The sequence below is a fragment of the Euleptes europaea genome, chromosome 2 (genome assembly GCF_029931775.1).
Source record: "Euleptes europaea isolate rEulEur1 chromosome 2, rEulEur1.hap1, whole genome shotgun sequence".
NCBI classification, from domain to species: Eukaryota; Metazoa; Chordata; class Lepidosauria; order Squamata; family Sphaerodactylidae; genus Euleptes; species Euleptes europaea.
In genome coordinates this window covers 50,183,737-50,208,572 of record NC_079313.1, presented here as the reverse complement: position 1 = coordinate 50,208,572, position 24,836 = coordinate 50,183,737, and the positions used below count along the sequence as shown (strand labels likewise).

The 24,836-nt window shown below is 44.3% G+C and overlaps 1 protein-coding gene across 2 annotated transcripts in view; it reads left to right on the top strand.

The window, feature by feature from the left end:
- The first annotated feature begins 251 nt into the window (after positions 1-251).
- PKN2 (protein kinase N2) overlaps positions 252-24,836 on the top strand; it is an 82,089-nt gene continuing 57,504 nt past the window's right edge. For both annotated transcript variants that reach the window (XM_056845631.1, XM_056845629.1), the window contains exon 1: positions 252-305. In XM_056845631.1, the coding sequence (XP_056701609.1) occupies positions 255-305 (51 nt within the window). In that variant the 5' untranslated portion in view covers positions 252-254. The remainder of the gene's footprint in view (positions 306-24,836) is intronic.

The following is a 24,836-nucleotide window of genomic DNA, read 5'->3' as shown; positions in this document are numbered from 1 at the left end:
CCTGCGCAAGGTGGCGGGGGGGAAGGGACTGGCGGGCCGAGAGGGGGACGGGAGGAGGCGCCGCCGCCGCCGACGGGAAGGAGCGCGACGCAGCGCGGCGGGAACACCCCCTCCCTCTCATGTGAACGGGAGAGGAGGGGGTTGCCGCCGCCGCCGCGGAGAGCGAGCGACAGAGCGCCCCCCTCGGCCCGGACCCGCCTCCCCACTGGCGGCGGCGAGGGCCGCGCTCAGGTGCCAGGTCCAGACCGACCGCAATGGCGTCCAACGCGGCGGAGAGGGAGATTTTCCTCACAGACCTGCAGCAGGTAAATAAATAAATGAATAAATAAATGAAGTGGGCGGGGGGGGGGCTCTGCTTCCTTCCTGGCTTCGTCCGTCCCTCCTCATCGTCTTTTCGGGCCTCCTCGCAGAGGAGGTGGAGCCGCCCACTCCAGGCCCCCTTCCTCGCCTGGCTGGCTCACTCCCCACTGCCCAGATTTAAGCTGCTCTTTCCCCCCCCTCCCCCGATTCAGTGGTCTGAAAAGGGTCCCACATCCTGCTTTCCGAGTTTCCTTAACTGAAAGTTGAACAGTAGTAGAAAAGGGCCAGAGTCCAGTAGCACCTTAAAGACGAACAGAAATATTTGGCTCACGAAAGCTCATCCCCTGCCAGAAAATATTTCTGTTCGTCTTTAAGGTGCTCCTGGACTCTGGCCCTTTTCTACTACTGCAGACAGACGAACACGGCGACCCACTGGGAAAGTTGAACAGAAAGCTGTGATGTGAAGGAGATTCTTGTGATATGAGTGATGGGAATCTGTGCCTGTGAGTTAACTAGCAAGGCGAGAACGACTCTTGCCTGCTTAGAATCTTATTTCTTTCTCTTGTCTGTTGGGCACAGGTCAAAATTGTGTTCATTGCTTACGGAAACAGGCAAAAACTATCGGGTAGAATAGCTTTTCTTCCTTATGTGAGTTTGTTGCGAGTCCTTTTACAGCCCAGTTCTATGCAGAATTTGTGTGTGTGTGTGTGTGAAAAGTGCCGTCAAGTCGCAGCTGACTTATGGCGACCCCTTTTTAGGGTTTTCAAGGCAAGAGACTAACAGAGGTGGTTTGCCAGTGCCTTCCTCTGCACAGCAACCCTGGACTTCCTTGGTGGCCTCCCATCCAAATACTAACCAGGGCTGACCCTGCTTAGCTTCTGAGATCTGACCAGATCAGGCTAGCCTGGGCCATCCAGGTCAGGGCATGCAGAATTTAGGTGCACCTAAATCAATTTACTTAGGTGTGCCAAATTCCACATAAAATTGAGATGCTAGCCACAGTGAAACTCCTATCTTTATTTCCCACAAAGTTAATTTCTGCCAATCTCTTTTTGGGAGCGTGGAATACAGGGCAGCAAAACATTTTTTCTGCCATGAAGAGACTTTAGATACAGGTTCTGTATAGGAAGGTTGGGATAAACAGTTGTGAAAGCACATGCACTTTTGGGTGATACTGTTGCTGAGGTCCATAAACCAATGGCATGTATCAAAAACTAATAACTGACAATTCAGTCAAAATTTTGGTAACCTTTTGGTTTCTTCCAAAGCAAATCCCTGGTTTGGGAAGTTTGGTTTTTACAAAACTGTAATGGTTAACGTGATCACTGACTTGTAGTAACACTATAATTAATGTTTCAAATTGTACTTGATGTTATCTATTATAATAAAGATGCACCCATTTTGAAACATGATTTCCTACATGGAAGTGGGAAATGAAAAGCTAACTACAAAGTTTGGAGTACATCAATTTCCTGTGTGTATATAATATGCTGGTGTAACATAATAAGTGGTAAGTGTAACCATACATTTGTGACTGTCATATTGGATGTACAAAGGGTTGCTGTCAAGCGTTCTTCCCTGTTTAAGTATACTGTATAATGGGAAAGTGACTGGAGGGGAAAGCATAGCCTGAGAACTCAAGTTTAATCAAGGCCATATTCAGTGTAGAGAAATTACAGTCTTATGTAAACTGTCATATCTTTTTTAAACCATTGTGGGGTTTTATTGATAAAGTAACAGTAGCATCTATAATTGTATAGTCTTGATATATTCAGTTTATTTTTTTTCCTGAGATTTAACGTGCATATATCTTACAGAAGATGACATTCAGGTACCCCCCTCCTATACTCGGTGTCTTTTCTTTAGAGTTTTGTTTTGTTTTTCCCTTTTTGTTTTTCCCTGGGAAAAGTCAAAATATTTGGTGTGAGAATTCTATGCCAGTTTTCTGGTGTTACAAAATGAAGCATATTGTGTATTTCACACATCTTCTGTTTCCATATTGTGATATTGCACAGAAGGCAGAAAATAAAAACAAAAAAGCCAAGAGCCGAATTGTAAGACATTCCAAGCTTTTAAAAAAATTCAGTACTTGCCTAGTTTGAAATAGTCCTTTCTGGAAACAAAACAATAATTCTGTAGAATATTCTGCTAGTGATTCCTGAGCAATTGATGCCTTTTTAAAGTCGGCTTTTGATCTGGGTGTATTACAGTATGTTTTTCTACCTATGTCAATCAATGTGTGAGGGTATTACTTAGAGCTTTTGCTGCTGTAGATATGCTTTTATCAGGAGTAGGCCATGTTGACCAATGTGAGCAGCGAGGCAGGTGTAATGAAGTATGGTTTCCTTAACCATAGTTAGAAGGAGGGGAGCATCCTGTGGGGTCTCATACTCCTCCCCATATCCTGTTCTTTGGACATTTCTCTTCACTTCTTGAGCTACATGTGTAGGTAGGGTTGTATCTGTATCAGCATTTTGTCAGCCATAAATATGTTCAACATGGCTATCTACATACACTTGCTGAGTGTCATATATGCATTTTTTATGTTAAGGATTGTTAAGTATAACTGTAAATTAAGTATAATATTCACTGTTATATACCTTTGCCGAACCCTCAACAATGTTAAACACATCTGTTATGACGTCCTGCATGTTTGATAATGGTGGGCACTGTTTATTAATTTATTTTGCTGGACAGAAATGGGCAGATTATGGAATAAATCCTCGTCTTTCTATGTGCATAGCAGAACTGGAAATAGCTTCCTTTTTTCAACCTAAGAGGCAAATGCTAGAGTGGTTAGAGTGTTGGACTAAGATCTGGGAGACCCAGGTTCAAAGCCCTACTCTGCCATGGAAGCTCAGTGGGTGACTTTGGGCCAGTCATATGTGCTCAGCCTAGCTTACCTCACGGAGTTGTTGTGAGGATAAATGGAGAAGGGGAAAATGTTGTAAGTCACTTTAAGTCCTGTTAGAGAAAAGTGGGGTATAATGAAAAGTTATACACAGATAAAATAAAGTTTAAAAAGAATTGGCTTTTCAATAGCATTTTATGATCACACACACATTGGGGGTGGTTTTTTATTGGCTTTTTATGTCAAATAATATTGTACCATTTGTTTCCACCCATGTGGCACAAAATCACAGACTAGTCATATCTTGAACTGTTAATGCATCTTTTTAATGTATTTTGTATTTTCCCAAGAATTGTTAAAAAGGAGGGGAGCTCATCTGCAGTGGTATTGATTCTGATATGGAAACTTCTGTTCTAAAATGTAGAGCTGCTGTTAATAACATATTTTCATGGTTTTTTGGTATGTGGTTTTAAAAGACAATGTACTTTTTAAAGATTATATATACCTTGCAATTAATTGGATATTGTTTGTCCTTATTTAAGAACACGTTTAAACAAGGCAAGTTGGTCTTTCCTATGATTGTGAGTGTTTTTTTTTTTAACTTACACAAGATTATTGGTAACATAAAATCTTATTGCTTTCCATCTCAACAGGATCAGCATGGAATTGAAATTACCAAAATATGTTTTTATTTGTGTTTTATAAGAATATTACTTAATAACTCTTTTCAGTAAAATGAGTAATTTTACTTTCTGGATGAACAGAATCACCCCTTGATTCCATCTACATGTTTTTGAGACTTGGTTCTCTTCCCACCTGTTAGACCAGTTATTCAGCATTTTCACTGGAGGAAGTTCTCAGCCTTCTTCTCCAGTGAAATTCTTCAGAGTTCTTCTTTTCAACAACTACTATCCATAATACACTGTCCATGGGCGACCTTATCAAATATTATTTGGTATCACATGTAAATTACTCTGAATTCTTCCCTTTTACCCCGGTTCATCCTGTCCTACCATTGATAGTTCTACTTAGATGGCTCATTGCCACCTGCTAAAAATCTTCCACTCTTATATTTACTGACCATTGACATCTCACCTACCCTGTTGACCAGGTGTGATGCTGTGGCATTAACTTTCTATTTTTGTGTGTGTGTGGCAACAATGAATATTGGGAACCCTAATGTCACTTCTCCCAGTACAGCATTGCAAAAATAATGGCCACATACTTGTGTGTGTCATTCTGGTAATACAAATATTATTCATTTAACAGGAATAAGTTGATAGTAATGTTGAAATCAAATGCATTGATCCACTGAATCAATAGTAAGTTGGGTATCTTAAGGATGATTCAGTGTCATTCAACAGAATGCATAGAACAGTCCTAATCTGCTGTAGGTTCTACTTACCTTGATTGCTGGAGGAAGGCAGCAGCCAGTGTGGTGTGGTGGTTAAGAGTGGTGGACTCTAAGCTGGGGTACTGAGTTTGATTCCCCACTCCTCCATGTGAGCGGTGGACTCTAATCTGGCGAACCGGGCTGGTTTCCCCACTCCTACACATGAAGCCAGCTGGGTGACCTTGTGCTAGTCACAGTTCTCTCAGAACTCTCTCAACCCCACCTACCTCACAAGGTGTCTGTTGTGGGGAGAGGAAGGGAAGGTGGCTGTAAGCCGGTTTGATTCTCCTTAAAAGGTAGAGAAAGTCGGCGTATAAAAACAAACTCCTCTTCTTCTTTCAGCAACCAAGAAAATTGTTGGCTTGGAATCAGGTCCTAGAACAAAATAGTATTCATGTTGTCATCTTAGTGCTGGGCAGGGTGGATTTGATGTAAATCAAATCTATTTAAATCATGGTTGAAATCACTAGTCAGTAAGACTAGATTTTCACAATTTAAATCTCTAGTCAGTAAGACGGTATATAAATCAGGGTTTTCTTCATAAACAGCACTTTTCATTATGTTGTTTCATTCAGGCCACCATGCCTTGCATTTCTTGGTTGCAGTGTTTGCATTTTGCACACCTTGCCTGCCTTACCCATAGGTAGAGAAACTTCATTAAAACATTTCCAAACTGCGTCTCTTTTATTGCCTGCTGCCATTTAGGTGTTCTCCAGGGAGAAAATAATATGATAAACCTCAGGCTATACATACAAAGATCCCAAGACTTGTGGAGAATTCTGCTCAGAAGGTTTCACTATCATTTTTACTTCTTGCCCTTCCCTCCTCACATCTAGCTCCTTGTGCAAATCTATTCCATTCCAATAAATCTATTCACTGAACTTCTTCAAACTTAGCACTTAAGAGGTAAGGGGTTAGTTCTGTGTACATAGATTTGCAAAGGAGCAATGGAATTTTCTCGACTCTGTATGTTTATTTTATAACATTTTTGCTGTGAAGAAGAGGCAGACACAAATTCAGTTTTGAGAACCGCAAAGCCAAGCATCTGTGATAACATCTTCTAAATAGAAAAATTTCCCAAAATAGTCTTACAGAAACTTATGGAAGAGCATGACATTGTGAATGGATTAATGGAATTCATTTACCCCAAAAATTAAACGTTGCATGAACATACAACCTCATGCGACCTAATTAAAAACTAATCCTTATTTCATGACCTTTGGACTATAGTGTATCTTAAATAGAGAACTGTTTTAGATAGATTTTTCCTTTAAAAGCATTTTATCAAACCCCCCCCCAATTTAAATCAAAAAATTGTAGGCTGTTACCAGAAAAGTGAATATCTAAACAGTCAGTCTGATTTGATTCCTCTAATGTGACCTCTTTCCTTGTCTGGTTATGTATGTATGTGATCCCTGCCCAGGCAGCTCAGTAGAGGAGAGCCCACCCATCTGTGGTACAGCAGTGCAAAGACCATTAGTCCTGTCTCCTGAGCAATTGCCGAACAAGTCTGAGGTAGCAAGAATGGGAAGGCTTGGAGTGAGCATGTATAGAAGAAATAAAAGGCCAGATTAATTGAAGTTAGGGAGGATACTTCCATGGTTCCTTCCTAATTGAAGGAAGTGTTCAGGTCAGAGAAGTCATCAGGTGCTAGAAAAACTGGGCCTTGACCTCTAACTAGCTGCAGTAGGCAAACCAGCCTTGATGCCTGGTAACACATAAAAATAAAATTACTGGTATGTGCTTAATATGGCATTTCCAGTCAGAACAGGAGTTACCTTTGCCAGCTGCATAATATTTTAAACAAAATGAAGACTTGGTAGGAATTGATATTTCAAGACAGTGTGTTACCTCTTTGATTCTTTAATACTAAAGTTTCTGTGTTTAATAAGAAAAGCTTATGTGTGTGTTACCATCCTGGTCATAGTCCACTATTCTTTAGTTAACTGGAGTAAACAGGAGTTGCATGATGATGCTATCGATTAAATGCACTCTTAAAATCTATCAGCTGTAAAAGTTAAAATTGTTTCATCAGGAGCTCCCCTCAAGCCATGTAGGAAGCCTATCAGAGTATTTACTTGCTATTTAAAACATGATATTGCTGTCAACAAATGTGAGTTATTGAAACAGAGAATGCAGTAAAAACCTTAAGAGTTTTGGTCAAGATTTATGTATTGGAAAAATATAGTTATGCAAACTGCCTGTTCTCTGTTTTGGGGAACTGACCTACCAAAAGTACCTGCTGCACCTTTAGTTTTTAACCTTGGACAGTATTCTGAGCAACAGTGAAATCTTTCTCCACGGACTATTGCAGTATGGAGGGAATATACAGCTCTGCACCCAAATAATTTAGCATGAGCACCTGATCATAAACAAGGAATCTGACTTCCCTAAGCAGGCAATAGGAAGTGGCTTCCTCATATCCTAATATTGAGTTCAGTGGTTTTTGTAGTGCATTGCACTGGGACATCAAGTTTGCTCTTCAGTGGGAGGTCTGGACCCAGGGTGGGCACCACCCTTTCTTTATTATTGCCGAGGGATTTAATTTTTAAAGGAAAGAGAATGAGAAGGCTTTAAAGAGATAGTGGTGTGTGTGCACAGTAGAAACTTAAAGGTGGGGACTGTGTCAGGTAGGAACAAAATATTCTATCTTAAACTTGTGTATTCTGCCCTTTCTCAAATGATGTGTAGTGGTAGACTTCAAAATTTAAAACAATTTTTTAAAACCCTACTGTTTTGTGAAACCAAACACATCCAGCAAATTAAAAACATACTTCCAGGTTAAATTATCAGCTACAAGTCTCTGTCCAACACCCACCCACCCCCAAACGAGAACCTTAGTTTTGTGCTGAGAGAAACTTCAAGTTTTCTGCCTGGGGCCCAGGTTGGAAAGCACAGGATGCCACAAACCTGCTGAAGCTCAGTGAGTATGGGGCCTGGTCAGTACTGGATGGAAAACCTGGTAACCCTGTGTACCTTACCTTGGAAGTAAGGTGGGATATAAATTGTAATTTATTTAGTTAGCTAAGATGAGAAAAGGTGGACTTGCCTTGGGCAGTCCCATAACCTAGGAATTACTAGAGAAAAGTGGGGATTTCAGACTGGGTGGAGGAGACATGAAGAAGGCCCTCTGAAGATGAACTCCGTGTGCATATAGGTTCATATAAAAGAGAGAGAATGTGGTCCTTAAGATAATCTCAAGTTTAAAACGTTTTTGTTTTTATTAATAACCTGGTCCCAGACCATTTAAGGCTTTAAAACTCAGAAACAGTATTATGAGTTAGGTACCAGACAGTAAGTCTATGCAAATGGTATTCAATAGGAGATTCAGGCTTTAAGTGGACTACTTCTGTCACTCCTGTAAAAGAGGGTGTGAAAAGACTGAAGGACTTCTTTGCTGTTTAAAAATTAAAAGAAAAGGTAGATCAGCTGGAAAGAAATGTAACAATGCAGAAGGAAAAAATAATTTTGAGGGTTATGATGTATTCCTACATTTATTTGATGTTGGAATATTAACCAACTAAAATAAACATAAGGCACATTATAGAACGGTTTAAGGTTGCGGATAATTCAAACCTGTTTAGCTGCTTATGCAACTAATTTTACTTCTTGACAATGCTTATTATAAATTAACTGATATTTTAAAAGTTGCACTGGGTTTTGGTAGGGTCTAAAGTTAGAAGCAGCACTGGAAAAGTAAGAGTAGTGTAAATCGAGCATGCCTGACTACTGCTGTAGCATTCTTGAACTGTTGCCCATTTAGAGCTCTGTAATCTCCTTTAATGGAGACATGTTTTCTTTGATAGCAAGTTTGTTTGTTTGGTCGTCTGAATTTTAGCCCCAAGATGGTAATTCTCTCTTCTAATTTTGTAATTTCAAAAATTGCCAAGTCAGATTTAGTTCTCTAACTACATTATGATCTTATCAGCAGAGTTCATATTTTGTGTTATGTTTTAAATCAGTAGTTGCTGAGCTATTTTAAGTACATAGATTTAAATGAATATTAATAGTTCTCTCTATTAATGTTTTTACATTAGTATTTAACGTGGATTCTTGAAACTCTTTGGAGAAGTCCATAAATGCTGCTTTGTCACTGAGAGAACCGTGCCACAGGTGGGGGTCAGCTCTTTGTAAGCCAGAAGTTCCTTTCAAGGACTCCTTATAACATGGGCTTTGGAATTAAAATGAAATGTAGGACTGTGAAATAGTACTAATTCTCTACCATTTTAAGGTTTTATTTTAAGAGATTTTAGAAAAAATGATATTAGTTTGTGGCTTAGTCAAGACGAAATTTGAGAGACATCAGGCTTCCCTATCTTTCAATTTTATAGTGGCTAATTGTAACTATTTGTTACCAGTTAAAACCCCAGCATTAAAAACCCAACAGGAGCGTAAAACAGTTTTAAAAGTCTCATAAAACAGTTCTCAAGCTAGACGCAACCCATAAAAGCTATTTTAAAATAACAGCCCCCTTAATTAAAATCCTGGGTTAAAAAAAGAGAGTATGGTACCGTAGGTGTTGAGTAAGCAGCAAGGGTGAGCTGCCACCACTTAAAAAGCCCTGTCTCTGGTCATCAGAACCCTGGCCTCACTTATGAAGGCAGGAACACAGAGCACAGCTTGTAAGAAAGATCTTAGCTGGTGAGTTGGACTGTATGGGAGGAAGCAGTTCTTCAAGTTCTCTGGCCCCAAGCCCTTTAGGGCCTTAAAGTTAAGAACTAGCAATTTAAATTAAAAAATGATAAAATATTAACTCAGAGCCATACTAATCAACCCAAAGACATATTTTGGGACCAAGATGAGAACAAATGGATGTCAAGGGAGGTGGCATAAATAAATAATACTAAATAGTACCCCTGTTAATTCTCAAATGCTCCCAGGGAGGGGTTGTATTGAGCAAATTATTTGCTTTCACCAGTTAAAGTATATCTAGTGTTAAAGTTACTTCTTTGCTCCAAATTCACTGCTTGCATCTCGGTTTTTTGGGAGGATTATTTCAGTTTCTTCTGCTGCTATAATCCTCAATATCTCTTTTTTGTGTGAACTATTTTTGAATCTGTTTTGATAGAGCAGTCTGATTTTAAAAAATCTTTGGCTGAATCAGCACTAATTAAAGGATGATTATTGACATCAAATTTTAATTCATGCCTTCTAGACATCAGTTATTGTACTCCAAGGAAGATAATCAATTGCAGCCTTTAAATCCCATATCTGTTGTTTTTTTCATGAAACACACAAGGAGATCTTAACTGTTCTTTCTGTTACACTGTTACAAATGTAATATAAGCAACTTGGAAAAAACTGAATGAAGTAATTCTCTCTCTAGGAATCCAAAAAAGTAGCTATATGCTACTTGAGAATATAGATAGCTTTTGTCCTTTTGAGATTACAGTTTTGAAAGAACCTTTTTCAGGTAAGTTGAGGTGTTGAATATGTACTCAAATGTTTTGCAGTATGCCTTTATTTTTAAGAGGGTGGAGTTCTTTGTTATGGTACATACACTGAAAGCCAGCTGGTATGGCTCAAGAGCTATAAGATGTATTTCAAGCCTATGCCATTGGTGCCTGTTGAGGTTGTAGGCGTGATAACGTTAGAGGCTCTTAGTGAGCTTCATGAAGCATGTTTTACAGAGATAAAGGGCCAACCAGGAAGTAATTCATGCCTTAAAACAGGCAGCATGCCCGTCTATCATTGCAGGATGATACAGTGGCTTGAAGAGCGTACAATGACAGATAGTAGCTAGAGGCATGCCCTCTTTTTAAGTTTAAAGAAAAAGGTTATGGAGAAGTACCAATAGGGAATCTCTTTCAGTAGATTTTGAAAGAGGACTGGGTATACCCTATCAGCCTGTGTGGATTAAATGCCATCAAGTTGTTTCTGGCTTATGGCAACCCTATGAGTTAAAGACCTCAAAAATGTCCTATCATGAACAGCTTTGCTCAGGTCTTGCGAACTGAGGCCTGTGGCTTCCTTTATAGAGCCAATCCATCTCATGTTCGGTCTTCCTCTTTTCCTGCTGCCTTCAGCATTTCCTAGCATTTTTTTTCTTCCAGTGACTCTTGTCTCAGTTTAGTCATGTTAGCTTCCAGGGAGAGTTCAGGCTTGATTTGATCTAGACACCATCAGCCTACCCCGAAGTAATTTGTTTGCCTTGCAGTCAGCTAACAAAACCTATAATAGGAGGGACTTATACTTCGGATTTGTAGGATATTGCCCTAGACTTACCTGCCAGTTCCTACCATGATGAACTTCGTCCCCTGAGCTGATGACATGGCAATAGAATATTCTACATTACCATCACTAGTACAGACTGTTTTGACAGAGTAGGACAACATGTTGGTCAGTAAAGATGCTGTTAGTCTGACTCCTTCATTACTTTTAAAATATTAAAACAATGTTTTTTTTTAAAAAATGATTGTTAGCTGCCTCAAATGCATAAGAGTTTAACATTTTAAAAAGTCTCACAGCGTATTCCTGAGGCCGCAGGCGCTGCGCCGGGGAGAGGCGTAGGCAGAAGGACTCCTAATGGGTTTGGCTTCAGCATGCATAAACAGATGGTGAGGAAAGGGAGTTGCAGCCTAGGTTTGGCATTGGGGTAGTGCACAAACACCTAGTTTCTTTAAATGAAACAAAGGATTGCATCCAAGGGTACTCAAAGAACTTGCAGATCTAATTTCTGAGCCTCTGTCCATTATTTTTGAGAAGGCTTGGAGAACAGGTGAGGTGCCTGGAGGCGGGCAAATGTTGTCCCCATCTTCAAGGAGGATCCAGGTAACTACCAACCCATCAGCTTGACATCTATACCAGGAAAGGTTTTTGAACAAATCATGAAACAGTCAGTCCTTGAGCATGTAGAAAGGATGGATCTGATTACTAAGAGCCAGCATGAGTTTCTCAAGAACAAGTCATGTCAGACATGTCACCCCCTGACTGGCAGGGTTGGCCCCGCAAGGGGAGGACTGGCCAGGAGGGACTGGAGAAGGGTGGCTCCACCTACATACAAATGTCCGCAAAGCTGGCTGGGAGCTGCCAGCTCTGAATACGCAGCATGCCCTCTTGACATCCCATCTTGCACCAGAGCCACCTTGGGAGCTGGCCAGCCACTGAACCTGAGCCCTCCCAGGTGGTGGCCAGCTCCCATGAGCGCTGGCTGCCATGGGTGAGCCGGCAGACTGCCATCTCACATGGCTGCTTGCCACCCTGCCACGGGTCCCCAGTCGGGGCATGTGCTGTGGCAGGCCACCCCCTCGCACCCAAATCCACAAGTGAGGCACCTGGAGATGGTGTTGGGTGCAAGCAGACATTTATTGGGAGGCAAGGGGGGTCCTGGGAAGGTGGTGGGAGAAGAGGCGAAGGGTTGGGAGGAAGGCACCCGAACGCTCCAGCCCCAGCCGTCCAAGGAGCTGTGGGGAGCCCGTTGGCTGGTGCTCTCGCAGCCAGTTGCTTGCCGCTCTGGGGGGGGAGGGAGGGCTCCCGGTCAGTGGCTGCCAATCCATTTCCATTTATTTACTAGCTCCTTTGACCAAAGGTCTTGAGCTTAACCATAACAATAATACATAATACAACAACACATAATCAATTTACAACACCCAACGTATAAGTGGCTGCCAATGCGAGGTTGGTGGAGGCTCCGGTAGAAGCACCTTTCGGGGGAGGGTGACAGTGCCACAGTCGCCGGCCACCAGGCGTACCTCAGGCTCTCGAGGGGGCAGCAACCCTAGCCAATGGCTAGGGCCAGGCGCCGTCTGCCCCTACCTGCCGGGTGGTATGTGCCCTGGGTGCAAGGGCCAGGGCTTTCTCCGCGGTGACCAGTCGTCGCTCCTGCAAGACTAGACGACAAAGAGAGTGTGGGGTTCTCCCGCGGGGCACCTGGGGACAGCCCCCACCCCAACCCCCTTCAGGCCCAGCCCCCACCTTCAGCCTGGTCTCTGGCCTTTCTCCCTTCATGCCGGGGGCTCATTCTCCTGGTCCGACCAGGCGGTGTGGGACCCGGGCGAGGCTATCCTGTCAGAAATATCTCCTGAGGCACCAGTGTCAGGGGGGGTCTTACTCTTAAGGTAGGGAAGAACTTTAAACTTATTTACTAACAGAAGTAAAGCCTTGCAGGTTAAGACATAATCTACTGTACTAGCTCTAGACGCAGCCATAAAAGTAAGTTCCCTGAGTGACTTCTGGGGGACCCATGGACAGACAGCTCCAGACCCTGCAAGGGACCAGGACAGAGCAATTACCCCACTCGTTGGGCTCCCCTCCCGTGGTACACATTCCCCAGGGCACGCTGCCTGGTGGCCCAGCCAATGTGTGGGGGTGGAGCAGCTGTCACAAGGACTCACCCCAGCAGCCTCCCCCTCAGCGGGCACTGGCGAGGTAGTGGTGACCTCCCAGAGCCACTGCCCCAGACCCCTCTCCGGCCTGGAGAGGGGCAGGGTGACTGTTCGCCTAAGCTGCTGCATTACTAGATTTTTCTATAGTATCCGTAGTGCATAAATATTGGTCAGGATCATGCAAACTTGCTGAACTAGCTATACCACAGTTAATACTTCTTCCTTAATAAAACGTTTCTAAATCTGCTGTGTACTAAGATCTTCCAGCTGATGAAGTAGGTCAGCATCATACCAAATGAGATGTAGTAATAGACATAACCCTTTATTTAAGAATTATTTGCCTTGTCTCAGTATGGCCATCTTGGAATTATTAAGGGTTTGTGGAGGGGCATTCCTCAGGGGCTTCCAAGCTGTGTTTGGAATTGAGCCTGGAAGGTCTGACACTCCCCCCCCCCCGCCGTGTCTTCTTTTCCTTCCTCAACTTGTGGTGGCATGGTCACGACAGCTGCTGTGGCTGATTGAGACTCCCCCTTCCCCCAAGTTCCTTGGATATTGTTCCAGCAAAGTATACTTCATGTGCCTGGGGAAATATGCTCCAGGTATTAGAAATCAGTACTTCATAGACAACATTTCTTGGGGAACCTCTGGTGTACCTTGTAGGCTGTCAAAAAAGCATCTTAGGTTCAGGGGAAGCCATATAAAAGGGGCTGCCCAACTGCCACCAGCCACAGCAGCATCCTCTACCATATCACAAATAGAGGGAGGAGGCTGGAGGGGAGGAACTGTAGCTCAGTACTAGAGCATCTGCTTGGCATGCCAGAGGCCCCAGGTTCAATCCCTGGCAACTCCAGTTAAAAGGATCACATTGTAGTTGGTATGAAAGACCTCTACCTGAGACCCTAGAGAACCGCTAGCAGTCTGACTAGACAGTACTGATTTCGGTGGACCAGTGGTCTGATTCACTATAAGGCCACTTCTTGTGTTCATGTGGGTGTGTATTCTTTGGCTTGATAGTATAATCCAAGCTAAAGATATTTTCAGGGTGTAAAGAATTAACAGCTGGTGAATCTCTGAGTTTCAGAGGGAGTACAAAATGTGATAGTTTTATTAGAAACTGCTATTGTAATTGTTTCACTTTCTCAAGATCATTCCTTTAAAGTTGGGAGTTGGCTAAGAATAAAGGGAGGTAGTTTTTCAGTTTGGAGAATGTAATTATTTCATATTGCAAAAATCTTGGGGTGATTTTTCAAGCATACTTGCATATTTCAGGAGATACTGTAAAATGCAATAAGTCTCCCACATTTGGATACAGAAGAGCAACACTGTTTTCAGACCTTGTTACTAGCTTTGATGTAACATTTTCTGTCTGTGAACCATCCACTTTTGGTAGAATGTTACTTGTAATGTTAGTGACTGAAGATCTTGTTGAATTCAAGCCAATATCCTTCAGACATGTCTATTGGTGTCTAGGTTTGTACTGCGTAACTATATATGATGTCTCAGTAACATACAACTTTGTTTTGAATACATCTTTTTTTTATAATTTTAAATCTGGAGCGAAGAGAGAAAAATATTCATGAATGATATTCCAAGAGATTAGTCTATCATGCCATTTAAAAGGAATGAAAGGCTTCTTACTAGGTAGGGCTAATGATAGCATAACTTCCTAATTTTTGAAGATATTGAGGCATCCGGTGTTGATGATAGCTGTGAAAAACAGGAGTTTCTGGACCGAACTAAATGAGATTCAGGGAGATCTGTCATTGGATCTTTTGTGGCAGCTTTAAAAAGTAAAAAATTGCTACCGATATATCTGTGCATATGCACATTATAAGGCTGGAAAAGGAGGGGTTAATCTTTTCCCCTGTACAGTGTTTCTGATTTAACACCCACCCCCAAATAAGGAACCCACAGGAAAAAAAACAGGTGGCCATACAAAATGTTGTCTCTCTAATGTTTTAAATTGTAAACTGGCTTGAGTGCCTTGGCAGCCAAGAAATGCAATAACTAAATAAAATATTTTCCATAAAAAGAAGCAGTGCTATGCTGCATTGTAGTTGTTGCCTGTAGGATTATGGGTGAATTAAACAGTTAATCTCTTCCACAAGTCTGGTGTGTTATAAGACGTTTGTGGTTGTGGGTCGCAACTCTTAAACTGCAGTCTAATGTAATATAATGTTGAAGTTATATCAGTGTTTGTTTTTTTAATTTAGTTTTTTTTAAGTAAATTCAAAATGTAACCTTCTCCCCTCTCCACCAAAAACATTAGGCCGACAAAAAAATGTCACACATTCTTTTCAATTGGTAAAAACTTTTAATTTTGAGGTTACTCATTTAAGGGCATTCACAGATCATGATATATGTCAGTGGGTAAAGTAGGCCAATGCATTTGAAATTAAGAAGTAAAAATAATGTAGAATCTAGCAGCTGTTTATTCTTAGTATATAAAATTGTAACTTTTAGAATTACTCTGACTTCAATGTTTGTGTTCCCCTCCCATATACAGACAGATAGATGTAGAAGGGCACAATTATTATTATTGCTTGTACCTTTATTCTTGCAAAAGTATTTTATGTCTTCATGTGTGTGTTTTTAAGTCATTGGGTTGGATCCTGTCATTCTCAAGCAGAAGTTCACATAGGTGGATCTTCCAAGTTTTCCTCAGATGTGACCTCCAAGGAGCTGGTGCTGGGGGTGAGAAGAGACTCATGGTCAAATGCTGCATGGCATAGTATAGTAAGGAGGGTCTCGAGAAATCACACCTCGACTTCTTCTGCTCGTTAAAGAGGAAAGGGGCAATTCCATTCAGTTATGTCTCCTTCCTGTGGCTCCCCTGTGATGAACAAAGAGTTAATCTTTGAGAGAAGCTCAGAGAAAGAGAGTGGGTGGAGCTAAGGAACTCTCTGTTCTGAAGAAAGGAATTGATTCTTGTTTCAGTCATCAGAAGCTGTGTTTGGGAACCTGAGGGTTCAAATTTGCCTAAGCTGGTGTAAAACAAATCCTGTGGAGTGACAGGCAGAGATTTGGAGGAATAGGACCCTTTCTCAGGTCACTGGAAGGGAATCGGCTGTGGGAAGGAGATATTCCAGATACAGGGTTTTGTTATTGGATTACTGCCACTGGAGTGGGGTAGTTCTATAGTGAGAACAGGAAGAGATTTTAGGAGAATTCTCCATACTTCTGTGTTCTCTGGGGAAGAGAGATTGGTTAATCTCTACCTTTCCTGTTAGCTAGGCAGCAGTGTCTCTGAATAGGAGCATCTATAAGAAGTTCTGGGAACTGAAAGGAATTTGAGAACTTAAGAAGTGTAATTCTGTACCATCTAAGCCGTCTAAGGTCTAAGCCTTCTCTAAAGTGATACCTATAAAATATCTCTGGTTCTATGCTTTTCATAACCACAATTTCCCCTCCAAGTCCATCCCTTGTACAGGGCTCAATAAATCTCTGTTATTTGATTGTTAACTTGAAAAAGCTTCTGGTGTCTCATTTCTACTGAGGTAAAATAAGTAAAAGGGACTATGAAGAAGAAAAATGAAAACTCCAAATACACATTCTGCCAAACAAACAAGCAAGCTCTCCCTCAGTGTACCCAAGAGGAATTGTGATAACCCCCCACTACGTGACATTTTTGTCCATAGTGGTCCGTCGTCCCCGTCCCCCCACTCCATGTATCAGTTTTTGTGGAGAATGGTATCTGGCAATTTAATTTAATGGTTTTGAATGGTAATATTCTCACAATGACTTGTAAACCGCCGTGAGCAATGAGGAAAGGCAAGATATAATTATTTTAATAAATAACTTCAGAGGTCACAGGGGAGGGGAAGGCAGAGAAGACAAGCCTCTGATTGTGGGATCCATCGCAATGTTTTATAAGGTCTGTTCCAAATGCTTGTGTGAGGTACAGTAGGTGCTCTAGTTCATGTGAGGGGAATAGAGAATGGGTCGGAATGTGTTGTGTAGATGAGGATAACATCTTGGCAAAAGAATGTACAAAAGGCTCAGAAAGGGGATCTTTGAAATGGGCTTAAAAGAGAAGGTATAAAATGGAGAAGAGAGCTGTTACCAATAACATACCCGCACCAGCCAGTGATCTAGATTCTATAGCAAAGTAACTGTTTATACAGTTAAAATGCAAGTATAATTTGTATATCGTCCTTAATTTACACTATTTCTCTGGATTTCAGAATGTTACAACTCCTATTTTGGGTACCAGATGCAACTATAAATCTAATTTAGATATATATTTCTAGTAGCCTGTTTCCTGTGTTGATCATATTAGATATAAACAGGTTATCAAAACAGTAGCCCTGCTGTATTCTCTAGGAGCAGTCTAGGACTTCAGGGGTTATGTAGTCTTGTCAGCAAGTGGAAATCTGAGACTCTGGTTTAAACAAGAGATTGATTCAGTTTTCTGTTGTGGTACTGGAATCCTGATGCTTTCAACTCAATGTTAATCTCTCTCCAGCAGGGGAAATACCTTAGACTTTGATCTCTCTCCCACCCATCCTCATGCATTTTGTGCTATATATTAGCTACAAAATTCAGTTGTCTCAGTTGGTATATGATTTATTTATATGGTTCAGGAAAAAAATAAATAGCTTCAACATTCTCTTTAAACAGGAGGCTTAACGTATTTGGAAAGGCTGTATTTGTAGCAGATTGCCAATATTCTTCAGTATGTGAAGTACAGGTCCTTTCTGAATCCGACTAAGAGCTCATTCCTGAGCCCTGCAGTGGCACCTCCAAGGAGGTTTCGCGGCCGTGGCAGGAAAAAATAAAATGAAAAATATTTTATTTTTAAAATAAAAAAGTTTAAAGGGGAGGGAAGCCCCATAGAGAAAAGCAATGCTTCAACAGCAAAACCCTGGTCAGCACTGCAGAGGCGTAAGGGGGCATTCCTGGCCTGGAAGCAGTTAGGAGGCTGCCTACTGGTAGCCCCACACCTCAGGAACGCCTCCCGGGATGCTGGCATGAGCACTTGCACCGGTGGGAGGCCAAGCCGGCATCCAAGGGCCGCACTGCTGTGGCAGTTCTGGGGGGGGGGCAGCACAAGTGGCACTACTCCGGCATCCGTGCCAGTTTGCATGGCTCAAGTGGCACAGACACTGGAGTAGGGGGCTGGTCGCCTCCTAATCCCATTCGGCTCCCTGGCTCAGGAATGGGCTGTAAGAAAGCAGACATAAAACTGTGAGAGCTGTGATGCCCAGGGATGCATTAAAATGTTTGGCCATACTGCTGTTGCTTAAACCCTTGTTCACAAAAAACCTTGTAACTTACTGTAAATAAAGAATGTCTTTTGGACCAAGGCTTTGTTCATACTCTTGCTATGGGGTAACTGGGATGGATTCTAGATAGATCTTTCCATGCCTTCACCTTCCTTGAGCAGTCCACTATGGCTCTCCAAAAAGCTGATGGGGGAACCTTTTGCCAAAATGCCATGAGCCTCAGGAGGACAATAGTAAAGAATGGGAATCATGTTCATCTTACTCTTCTGCTGGTAAAAGTGTTGCACTGCAAGAAGGAAGAGGGGTGATTTTACCCCAATTTTCCTCCTTACTGCAGCCTGGTCCATCTGTGCCTGGTGGCATTTTGTTCAAAACATCTGGCAATGGCCCCTTAAACACAAAATTAGCAGTCTCCCTATTTCAGGAACCACCTCCCACTTTGTGACTGAAGAAAGGGTTTTCTCTACCCCAATGTTCCCTTTGTCACCACTCAGGTTTGGTTTATGTAATCTAGGTAATATGTGAACACACAGGTTCTAAGAGTCTTAGCACACAACTGCACAGTTTGGTAGCTCAAAGCTAAAAGATCAGGAACTTCTCTCTTCCTTCAAGAAGACTCCTCTCAGCTTACCAGTCTCTGCCCACTGCCCGCTGGCATTGGCTGACAGAATTCCTCAGTCTCAGAGATTACATTTAACCTTGTATCTGTCACAAAGCTTACCTTTGGCTGGCATTGGCTGACAGAATTCCTCAGTCTCAGAGATTACATTTAACCTTGTATCTGTCACAAAGCTTACCTTGATTCATGCTTCTCACATTCCATGTTCCTATTATATGCATCAAACAGCTTTGGGCTTTCCTTTTGCATCCATTCTTGTCAGCCACTGAACATCCTTTCGGCTTCAGTCCAGTCATGTAATTAAGAACAGTGCTAATAGTACTTGTCCTTCGCTCTTCCTCAGTAGCTGATTGAGTGCCATTCGACCTGGGGGGTCTCATCTTCCAGCACTATATTTGTTTTCATTTTGGATTGTTTCGTAGGAATTTCAAGGTAAGGGTTGGTCAGAAGTGGTTTACCATTGCCTTCTTCTGCGCAGTACTAACCAGGGTTAACTGTAGTGGCACTGCCGTTGTCTACGGAAGATCCTCCACCAGTGTCACCTTCCACTACTGCTGCTGCCCAGCCCCTAACCTTCAAGGATTCCTCTGCCCCCATCACCACTGGAACTGCCTGTTCTCTTCTGCTGATGTGGCCATTGGTCCCTGAAGTGGGTCCTGGCATAGTCAGGGCAAAACAATCCCATGAACCTTGTTAAATGTTCATTGGTTCTTGTGGGTTATCCGGGCTGTGTAACCGTGGTCTTGGTAGTTTCTTTCCTGACGTTTCGCCAGCAGCTGTGGCAGGCATCTTCAGAGGATTAACACTGAAGGACAGTGTCTCTCAGTGTCAAGTGTGTAGGAAGAGTAATATTGTCAGGCTGCTATCTCGGTTTCGTTATTGCCTCTGTCTCTGTGCTGTATTGTCTGCCCCCCAAGGTCGCATGCCTAAGCCTAAGCCTGGGAACTCAGCTCCTGGGAAACTGTATTCCTGCGTGTAATCTCCCGCCTTTCCTGCCTTATAATATCTCCCAGCTAGTGAGCCTTTCATAGCTGTCATTTTATTCGTTTGCACTGTATGCCTATTTGATCAGTAAAATCCACCTGTTTGGACTCTATACGACTTTGTGGTGATTTCTGGTTCTGTGGGCCAAGGGCTGACATTATGACAGCTATGAAAGGCTCACTAGCTGGGAGATGACAGCTATGAAAGGCTCACTAGCTGGGAGATATTATAAGGCAGGAAAGGCGGGAGATTACACGCAGGAATACAGTTTCCCAGGAGCTGAGTTCCCAGGCTTAGGCTTAGGCATGCGACCTTGGGGGGCAGACAATACAGCACAGAGACAGAGGCAATAACGAAACCGAGATAGCAGCCTGACATTCTGCTCCCCTCAAGGCCCCCTCCCAGTTCGCAAGGGGGCTGGCTTGTTCGGGTAAGCAATGTGAAAGGCGTCAATGAGGTCGGGGGCGGAGACATCCCGTGCGCGCACCCATTCGTCATAGGCAGGGGGGAAATGTTTCCAACGAACTAGATACTGGAGAGTACCATGGTGAATACGGGAGTCAAGGATCTTGGAGACTTCGAAGTGTTCTTCCCCCCCCCACCATGATGGGTTGCGCAGGCGGTGGGTCCGGATGCCACCGTGGAGAAGCAACATGGGGTTTGAGGAGGCTTATGTGGAAAACAGGATGCACACGCCTCAAAGATTTGGGGAGAGCCAGTTCCACTGTGACAGGGTTTATGACCCGAGTAATGGGGAAAGGGCCAATGAATTTGGCGCTGAGTTTATGGCACGGTTGGGTGGACCGGAGGTTTTTGGTGGAAAGGTAAACCAAAGCACCCACTTGCAGATCGCCCCCGGGGGAGCGATGTTTGTCAGCTTGCGCTTTGTATTTACGTTTGGCCCGGTCGAGGTTGCTAACGAGCCAGGGCCAAGTGGTACGGAGGGCGTGTGCCCAGGAGGCAATGTCGGGGTTCCCCTCCCCCTCTACATCATCTGTAGGAACGATGGGACTGAAATCTTGTCCATACACAGCAAAAAACGGGCTAAAACCTGTGGATTGATGCATGGCATTATTGTAGGCATATTCTGCTAAAGGTAGCAGTTCCACCCAGTTATCCTGGTGGTAGTTAACATAACAACGCAAATAACATTCGAGTACAGCATTGACACGTTCAGTTTGACCATCAGTTTGAGGATGGTATGCACTAGACAATCCCTGTTCCACCCCCACCAACTTGAGGAAAGCTTTCCAAAACTTAGAAACGAAACCACTTCCGCGGTCACAAATTATTTTACGCGGAAACGAATGTAAACGAAATATATGCGTCACGAAGAGGCGGGCTAGTTTCTGAGCAGAGGGGATCCCTGCACATGGAATCAAATGTATTTGCTTAGAAAACAAATCAGTAACAACCCACAACACAGTTTTACCCCCACTGAGAGGGAGATCAGTCATGAAGTCCATAGCGATCACTTCCCAAGGTTTGCTGGGCGTTTCAAGAGGTTGTAGCAGTCCCGGGGGTTTGCCCTGCGATCGTTTCGCAGCGGCACAAACGGGACAGCTGCGGATGAAGGAGTCAATGTCGGAACGCATTCCCCCCCACCAGAACTGTCTGCGCAATAAGTGAAGGGTCTTCAGAAACCCAAAGTGCCCAGCTGTTTTGGCTCCATGAGCTAAATGTAAAACGTCCTTCCGGAGAGCTTTGGGTACATACAATTTTGAGTCTTTGTACCAGGACCCCCCTTGTTCCAAAACACCAGGAGGTAGGGTATGAGCGGAACGTTCTAAAAGGCACTGGTCCCGAAGGACAGTTAAAAAGGATTCGGAGATGGGGAGTTTGGAGGGAGCCCCCCCGTCGGTTCTGGAGATCTGAGAAATAGTTATAGGGCTAGTGCTTACGTGTGGCGGCGCGCAGACTGCAGGCGGCTGAGCGGTCGGAGGGGTAGGAGGGGCGGGAACTCCGGTCTGTTGCGGTGGCGGCTGGGCAGCCGGTTGGGCTGGCGGAGCTTGCGAGGTGTGTTGATGCTGGGATCGGGTTTGCACAGCCAGCATAGGTAGGACCCCACGTTGCATAGGGGTGAACAGAGAGTTGGTGGGTCTTTCGAGTTTTACCGGATATTGTGGTAAACGGGAGAGGGCATCCGCGAGAACGTTCTGCTTCCCAGGGACGTGCTTCAGGGTGAAACGGAACTGAGCAAAGAACTCCGCCCACCGTTGTTGTTTCGCCGATAGCTTATGGGACCCCGTGAGGGCAGCTAGATTTTTGTGATCGGTCCAAACTTCAAAGGGTATTTTAGACCCTTCCAAGAATTGCCGCCATAAAGTCAGTGCATGATGAACTGCAGAGGCCTCTTTCTCCCAGATGGGCCAGTTTAATTGAGCGTGCGCAAATTTTTTTGAAAAGTAAGCGCAAGGGTGAAGAAGACCGTCCGGTCCTTGCTGGAGGAGAGCCCCTCCCATGGCTACATCGGAAGCATCGACTTGCACAATGAACATTTGATTTGGGTCTGGGTGCCGTAGCACCGGCTCCGAAGTGAAGAGGCGTTTGAGGGCCAGAAAGGCGGCTTGGCATTGCTCAGTCCATAGGATCTTTGCGGAGGGCAAGGCAGCCGAGCTTACTTTTCCTTTAGTTTTCAGCAGGTCCGTAATGGGTAGAGCCACTTGGGCGAAGTTAGGGATGAATCCCCGATAGAAGTTTGCAAATCCCAGAAATTGCTGTACTTGCTTACGGTTGGTGGGGGGAGTCCAATCGAGGACGGCTTGGACTTTGGCGGGGTCCATGCGAAGACCTTGGTGGGAGATGATGTATCCCAAAAACGTGAGTTTGCTTTGGTGAAATTCACACTTAGCTAGTTTAGCGAACAGTTGATGGTTACGCAGGCGTTGTAGAACTTCTCTGACCAGAGTCACATGCTCGTCCATAGTTTTCGAATAAATGAGAATGTCATCTAAGTAGACCACCACCCCACGATATAGAAGGTCATGTAGGATTTCATTGATGAGTTGCATGAAGACCCCCGGGGCCCCTTTTAATCCGAACGGCATTACAAGGAATTCATACATTCCGAAACAGCTAGAGAAGGCAGTGAGGTGTTCATCTCCTTCGCGGATACGGACTCGGTAGTAGGCTTCCACCAAGTCTAATTTAGAGAACACACGGCCTTCCTGTAATTGTCCCAAAATATCCGATATTAATGGGATAGGATAGGCGTTGGTTTGGGTAACCGCATTGAGCTTTCTGAAGTCAATGCACAGGCGAAGGTCGCCCTCTTTTTTCCGGACGAAAAACGCGGGGGCCGAGTTTGGGGCATTCGAAGGGCGAATGAACCCTCTGGCGAGGTTTTTGTCCAAAAAGTCCCGGAGGACAGTGCGCTCGGAAGCGCTCATAGGGTAAATCTTACTTTTGGTTAATGTGCAGTCCTTTACTACTTCAATCGCACAGTCTGAGGCCCGGTGGGGGGGTAAGGCATCACATTCCTTAAGGTCGAAGACATCTTCAAAGTCCCGGTATACAGCGGGTAGAGCCGGTGGTACTGGGGCAGTAGAGGTTAACGCTGGAACGGGCGGAAATGGCAGAGCAAAGTTTTGCCGATGCTGGTCGCAGGTGGGACTAGCGAAAGAAATAGTGTCTGTTTCCCAATCAATACTGGGACTATGTCCTTTAATCCAGTTAATTCCCAAGACCACTTCAAATCGGATAGGGGCTATAGTGAAGTCTATTTGTTCCCAGTGGGAACCAATTCCCATTGCCACCCCTATGGTGCGATGATCAACTGGACCCCCCTGGAATTGGCTCCCGTCCATTTGAGCAAATTGGACGGGGGCGGGTAAAGCCTCTGAGTCGGCTCTGAGGGCAGCAAACGTGGCTTCGCTTATGAGAGTGCGACAGCAACCGGAGTCAATTAGTGCTTTGACGGGGATTTGTGGACCTCCGTTAAGTTGTTGTAAAACCGCATCTACGTAGACGGTGGAGTCCACTTCTTTGATTTTGGTAGGAGCATTCGGTTTGATAGGAAGATCCTGAGAGGTCTGTGGAGATGCTCCATTCACCACAGACCGGAGCCGTTTTTTGACAAGTCGAGGGGAGATTCCAGGTTTAAGGCTGGAGAAATCCAAGGGTTTTCCTCATCCGAAGAGGGAAAGCTGTCCCCCAATGGGGCACTTGTAATCCGAGACCCGGCGGGGTCGTTGGAAGCAGGCAGGGAGGCTGGGTCCCCGGCATGGAGTGCAGAGGGTGTGGGCCTTCCCGGAGCTGCGCTGCGGGTGGCCGCGGTGCCTCTGCGTGGTGGACGACCTCGGGCGCGGGTTGTCGTGCTGGGACGAAATAATTCCTGGCGGCGTGGGCAAACGGCTGCAAAGTGGCCCATTTCTCCGCATGTAAGACAGGCACCCCTCTGAAATCGGACTTCACGTTCCTGGAGCGGACGTGGGGGATTTCGTGGGACGAGCAGTGGTGCCTTGGGTTGAGGCTTTTGGGTGCCCTTCTCCTTGTGCTTTTGACGGACGAGAGAAATAAAGCGGCGGCGGCTTTCCACTTCCTCGGCTAAAAGGATCCAGCCTTCGAGGGTATCGGGATCGCCCCGCATGTAAGACCAGTTCAGAATGTCAGGATGCAAGGCTTCCCTGAAATGATGGATTAGGGTGGTCTCGGGCCAACCTACAATTTTACTTGCCAGTCGCTGAAATTCATCGGCAAATTCCCGAACTGTAGCAGAGCCTTGTTTTAATTGTAAAAGTTCCGTTTTGGCTCTTTCTCCCAGGAAGGGGTCCTCAAACCTCCTTCTCAGGGCAGTCATGAAGTTGTTGAGGGAACGAATCGCACGAGAGCGGGTGTCAAACTGGAGGACCATCCAGTCAGCCGCTTTGCCTGTCAGGAGGGAAGCTACGTACCGCACCCGGCTATCTTCCGTGGGGAAAAGTTGACCTTGTTCTCGCATATAACTGTCCACTTGATGCAAGAAACAAGGCAAAGTCTCAAGAGATCCGTCATACGTAGTCCTCAATTTGAGTTGCTTCCAAGGGCCGGGCGCGGGCTGACCCGGTTGCACGGGTGGTCCGGGCGGAGGAGCAACAGGAGCTCCAGGAGGCAAGGGTGGAGCAGGCACATTAGCAGGTGGTTGCACGGGTGGTCGGAGCGG